General features: G+C 37.3%; 1 protein-coding gene across 1 annotated transcript in view; it reads left to right on the forward strand.

Moving 5' to 3' along the window:
* Nucleotides 1–4,339, forward strand: part of LOC135472475 (protein YIPF5-like) — a 56,959-nt gene extending 52,620 nt beyond the window's left edge. The window contains exon 6 of the mRNA XM_064751994.1: nt 2,771–4,339. Coding sequence (XP_064608064.1) covers nt 2,771–2,933 — 163 coding nt within the window. The 3' untranslated portion in view covers nt 2,934–4,339. The remainder of the gene's footprint in view (nt 1–2,770) is intronic.
* Nucleotides 4,340–6,000: the final 1,661 nt, after the last annotated feature.

A 6,000-nucleotide genomic window follows, 5' to 3' on the forward strand; every position in this document is an offset into this window, starting at 1 on the left:
CTTATGATAGAGAAGTTTTATGTTCAAACTCTTTTGTCAGTAAAGGTAAAAATAGTCCTATTGTATCATGTGACTTGTGAAAAAAACAATATTTGTTTGGGTCTGTTTATGTAACCAATTAAAGTTCTGCACAATCAACCAATCAGTGGTGGGGGGGGGAGAGGGTAGTGGTAGGTTTAATAATAGATCCACACTGGCTGCCGTAATCATTAATCCTGATCTGGGCTGTAAGGATTAAGGATGTCAAACTCTGTTAGGGATAACATGTAGCTGTCCAATAAACCATGTGTATTTAGTGGTGATTGGTCAGAATGTCTGTCTTGCCTGACCTAGCTATGAGGCTGTAAGGCTGTAAATGTTGTAGAGATCATTTTTGGGATCTGAGCTAAATGTTCATGGACATTCCACTTTATATCTGACAGAGCAAATTTGTCATGCTCTATCATTCTCTCGGAGTAACCAGTAGTGTCTCTGAAGTTTGATAAGGGTTTCCTGATAAAAGTGAGTCTTATTTATGGTTCCTGGTGAAGATATAGTACATTTGGGTTCTTGCTTACATTATTCAAGACCATAAAATTGTACTCAACTGTCACACCAGTTTCTTTGAAGTTTTTTTGTACCCAAAACTGATACTTTGACCCATACTGATGCTTGCAGGAAAAACTTCTGTGGTTACACATATCTGAGGTGTAATGATGGTTGTCAACTTCCAGATGGTTCACTAGTTTCTGTTTCAAAATTGGTTAGTCATAGGACTACTTTAAAAACCATCATAGTCATGTTTCCATCTTGGCCCCTTGGTTCAACAAACTTCTAAGTAGTGTGGTCTTTTGATAAAAAAAAAAAGCCAGAGTCATTATTATCAGGTTTCTGATTGCTGATATAGTGTTTTACAAGGAATGTATTTTTCTTGAGCGATAAAGTGGAGAGTATCAGATATTTTAAAACAATTAATTACGCATTAAACCTTTAATAATACTTTATAAACAGCACAAGCATACCTTGAGTAACACCAGAAGTATCTAACCTAGACTTTGCCCTGGGGTACATTTAATGGATTTTGTAGACTGCTTCTGATACATTGTGTACACAAGATTATGATAAAAAGAGATGATTTACAAGAATTTAAGTTATTAGTTGTTTATCTCATTCAGACCGAGTGTACAGTGTACTTGCATGTATACTTTGTCCTTGACTAAGTTGCCCCTTTGCCTGATTCTGACAGTCCCCTTGACCTTTAATACATGCATGTATTTTAAGGTTTTGCTTGGAAGGTAGAATGATGTCCTGCTGGGAAAATGAAAGGTTCAGCTCCAAAAGTATTGTTTTATGGCCTCTAATATGTGCTTTTGGGAGTCATTTTTTTTAGGGCAAATACAGAATTTTGCCCATTTTGCTGTACTGTTGATTCATAGGTGTTCGCTACATGTACACGTATATGTAGACAAAATTCCCATAAATTTATTCATACTTGCTACGATAACTGATTTGTCTCTTACGTTCACATAATGTCCAAAAATATTAAGGAAAAAATGTTAAGGAAGAGTTACAAGTCTATAGAGTGGAATAGCAGCCCAAGTACTAGCAAAAGCCCAGTATCTTCACATACCATATGTCAAATTTCCATTTGTTTGAAACTCAGCGCCTAATTGATGCTGTACACAGGTGCCAGCATACAGAATAATGAAGTTCCCAAAGGGGCATAGTATACACATAGTTCTGGTTGAGATAGCAAAGTTGGCATTTACCAGATTGCCTCCTCAAATTGATTCGGTTTGCCAGGCCTTTGCCAGAAGAGCACTTACTTATATACACCAGACATTATCCCCGGATTTGCTTTGGACAAAATAAGTGTACCTTTTTGCATCTTCATTTGCCCCCAGCTGTTGGGTTTCGGCTAATTACTAGTGTACCACTTGTACCGGGTTCATGGTCTCAGCTTATGCTCCATGAACAAGCTGCAGCAAGAACTGTAGTTAGATATGGCTAGAAGTAGAACTAGATAGCTCAGATTTCACTGTAATCCTCTGTACTGGTCACAATATTGCTGAAGTGGTGTTACGTCATAAAGCCTCCTAATCCTCTGTAACGACGTGATCCTCTGCCGAGGATGTTGAAGATAAAGTCCATCTCTGCTGAGGACTGAGGGTGTTAAAGGTAAAGTGCACCTCTGTGGAGGGTCAAGGGTAAAGTGCACCTCTGTGGAGGATGTTAAGGGTGAAGTGCACCTCTGTAGAGGATGTCAAGGGTGAAGTGCACCTCTGTAGAGGATGTTAAGGGTAAAATGCACCTCTGTGGAGGGTAACGTGCACCTCTGTGGAGGATGTTAAGGGTAAAGTGCACCTCTGTGGAGGATGTTAAGGGTAAAGCGCACCTCTGTGGAGAATGTCAAGGGTGAAGTGCACCTCTGTGGAGATTGTCAGGGGTAAAGTGCACCACTGTGGATAATGTCAGGGGTAAAGTGCACCTCTGTGGCAGATGTTAAAGGTAAAGTGCATTTCTGTGTAGGGTGTTACTAGTAGAGTGCACCTCTTTTGAGGATGTTAAGGGTAAATTGCATCTCTGTGATAGATGTTAATGGTAAAATGCACCTTTGTAAAGGATGTTAAACATGAAGTGCAACTCTGTAGAGGATGTTATTTGTAGAGTGCACCTCTATTGAGGATGTACTTAAAGTGCTCTTTACTAATAAATCTGACTGCCATAGGCAATCAAATTAGTCATATTAATTAAATATTTTAACAATACATTATTTTTTTCTGTATTGCAGAGGAATAGTTGGAACTGTTCTCACCTCGCTGGCCGTGGTTTGGTGCAGTTTGTCTGCGTCTAAGTTATTTGTCTCCGCCCTAGCTATGGACCATCAGCAGCCCTTAGTGGCCTACCCCTGTGCTCTCGTCTACGGTGTCTTTGCCCTGCTCACTGTCTTCTGAAAGAATCTCACAACAGCTGTGATCAGACAGACTGATTTGAACTTTGTGAAACGATAATGCATGAAACCAGGGAAGGGATCCAATGGTGGGTGTTGTTGTTGGTCTACCAGTACTCCAACTGAACATGACTAGCTTTAGCGCTTGTGCTGGCTATACAGACAGTCAACATCATAGCTGTCAAACTTACACATTTCAGCATGTTAGAATTGTTCGCAAATCCACGAAAACGCTAGTGAAATATAATTTGATATTTGTGTGATAATGTACTGGTAATGCAGAGTGTGCTCCCTTATTTTTATTCAAATGTGGTGGACAGTGATTGGTCCAGATGCAGAAGTTGTTATGTGCACCACAACTTAATTACATGGGAAGTTACACATACAGATGCTCATGTGAATCAACCTTGTCTGGAAAAGCTCCCTCTGCAGTTTGGATCCATTAAAACCTGTAAGGTATGCTGTAAGCTTCATGCAACAGAAACCAAACTCAGATTGTCACGTAATAACATAACTGGATTTCTCTTGTGACCTTTCAAGTTATTGCTCTCTTAATGATGAGCAGCCTTCCATAAATAACTTCATTTCTGTTCATGATTACAATTAAATAGAATCTTGTTAAGTAATTATTAAGAGTTATTTTGCCATTCTCCCCATCCTTTGTTTTCTTTTGCCTTGGGTAACATCCATACACCCCAAAATGGTTAGCAAATTTCAATAGAAAAATGGCTGCATAATAAGTTTCCAATGTGGTAGCAAGAGTTAAAGTATATATGGAGCAGCCGAAACACGGGGTTGCGACTTTGTGGATATCTTAGTATTAATGCAAAAGTAGGATTTTGGACATAATTGGTAATCTTGTTACAAATTAGGATGGTATACAGGATGGAAGGAAAGCAGTTCAAGTAAATAAGTGATCGTTTTTGGCAGGGAAAGAAAAACTTTATGTGCTGTTGATGTACTCTAGTTTGTGTTTAAATTGTTTACTTATTGAAAACTCAAATAAACAAACTCCATATTACACAATGAAACCTATTGCTAAAAGAAATTCTTCATATTAAAACAAAAGTAGTTTATTCTCTTTTTGGGTTTTTCTTTATTTGATCTAAAACATTTTTAAGCAAAACTGTTCAGGTGCTTCATCGGATTTTTTGCCCATTATTGACCAATGTATTAGTTTTCTGGAGTACAATGTATTTGAAATGTTTATTTTCACACATTTATTGGTCAGTCTGCCATGTGTTCATGATGATATGTGTTCGTGAAATATATTATTACACTGTCACATAAAAACTTGCGGCTTTATTTTGTATTGTTGTAAAATGCAATATTGTGTCCAGTCATGCTGAAATGTTGAGTAAAGCACTCTGGGAAGTGACTCAAAAATAAATCTAAAATATGTAATTGTGACATCGAGTTGTTTTTGTTTTTCTTTCAGTCACTTTTAAGGAGTGGGACGTGATACAGTGTTAATCACGATCTTTATTACAGGGAATTTCTAGATTACCACTGCTCTCAGAGTTGAATCAAGCCTTGGTGCCAAAACAGTGGCAGTAAAATGTTTGTGTGGCCATTTCCACAGTGGTGATTTTTTAAATTACATGCACTGTAAATTTTCAACCACTAGAGCACTTTTTTCGGTGAAAGTTCTGCATACAATTATTATGAACATGAGACTAAAAATGATTTGTTTGTGACATTAAATATGCAAGTTTCATAAAACTATGCAGATTATTTCTTTACACCCCATAGTTCTCTAAGAATGTTTCAAAATATTGGTTGCATAGGTGACTTTTTTTTCATAAAGTCAAAAAGTGTGGTAGTTTCCCCTGGAGACTCATCAGTCAGTCTTATTAATGAGTGCAGGAATTTCGAGTCTCCTCCAGAGGAAGCTACTACGCTTTTTGACATACTTATATTTTTGTGCTCTGAAGTAAGAGAGATTTGTATCATATGTCTGCATGAACATGTGAGTGAAAACCCTTGACAAGGCTGAACATAGCAATGGTCCAGTGGTCAATAGCATAATTATGGCTGAATGCTAATAAAGCACATGTATCCGCACTTCGGAGTGTCTGCAATTTGGAGTGTAAAGAGAAAACTGCCAACATTTTTGACGTACTGGAAAATTCTGGAGTTCGAGTGTTTTGTGCCAGATGTCTGCATGTACACGTGAGCAAAAGTCCTTGACAAGGCTGAATAACAATGGTCGGGAAGTCAGTAGTATTATGATCAAGTGGTTATAAAGTACATATACACGCACTTCAACAAGTCACTTTAAGCGGAATACTTGTGTTCAGTTGGTACTTCATGATTAATGCTTAGCACAGATATTACAGGGATGAATCTGCACTGCATAATAGCTAGGTCATCCTGGTGCCAGCATTGTGACTGGGTTAATTGTGTATATCCAGTTTGGAGTGTGTTGCATGGTCAGCTGCAAGGAGACACCATCCTGACAGGACTATTTAATGATTATAAATGTTGGACGCGATTTCAACACCATGCAAATTAACAAGCAAGTCAAGGGAAAGAGATGCAAACAGAATTATGTTCCATAAATATCAGCTCACAAGTCCTACATAGCAAGTGTACATGTACATGATAGCTATTTGTTCCTTTTTTAATCTGTATTTAATGTAATTCTCTTTAGTTTTTAGGACAGATATTAGTAGTGCTGAAAGCAGAAAATTACATTTCTTTCTCATTTTTTTTTCTTTTCTTTGGGCAGGAGGGAATAGTAAAGATATGTATACATATACATGTATGATGTTCACTAGATGAATTATGTGAGGAAAGAGATACTGTGTGTTCTAATTACATTTACATGTGTTATGGCAAAAAAAGAGTAGACCCGGTATCGCAAAAATTAGACGAATTACATTACATGTAGCTGTTAGCTGCATTTGATGAAACTTTCACGTATAAATTTTAAATGCAACTTACATTTAAAATGCAAATTAAAAAATGTTATTAATAATACTTTCACTGACAAAAAGAGTGAAAAAATGAGGAGATTGTTCTGTGGCCCACGAATAACTTTAGAATTTCTATGTATAAATACGTAGAAT

Source organism: Liolophura sinensis, chromosome 8 (assembly GCF_032854445.1).
Source record: "Liolophura sinensis isolate JHLJ2023 chromosome 8, CUHK_Ljap_v2, whole genome shotgun sequence".
Taxonomy (NCBI): domain Eukaryota; kingdom Metazoa; phylum Mollusca; class Polyplacophora; order Chitonida; family Chitonidae; genus Liolophura; species Liolophura sinensis.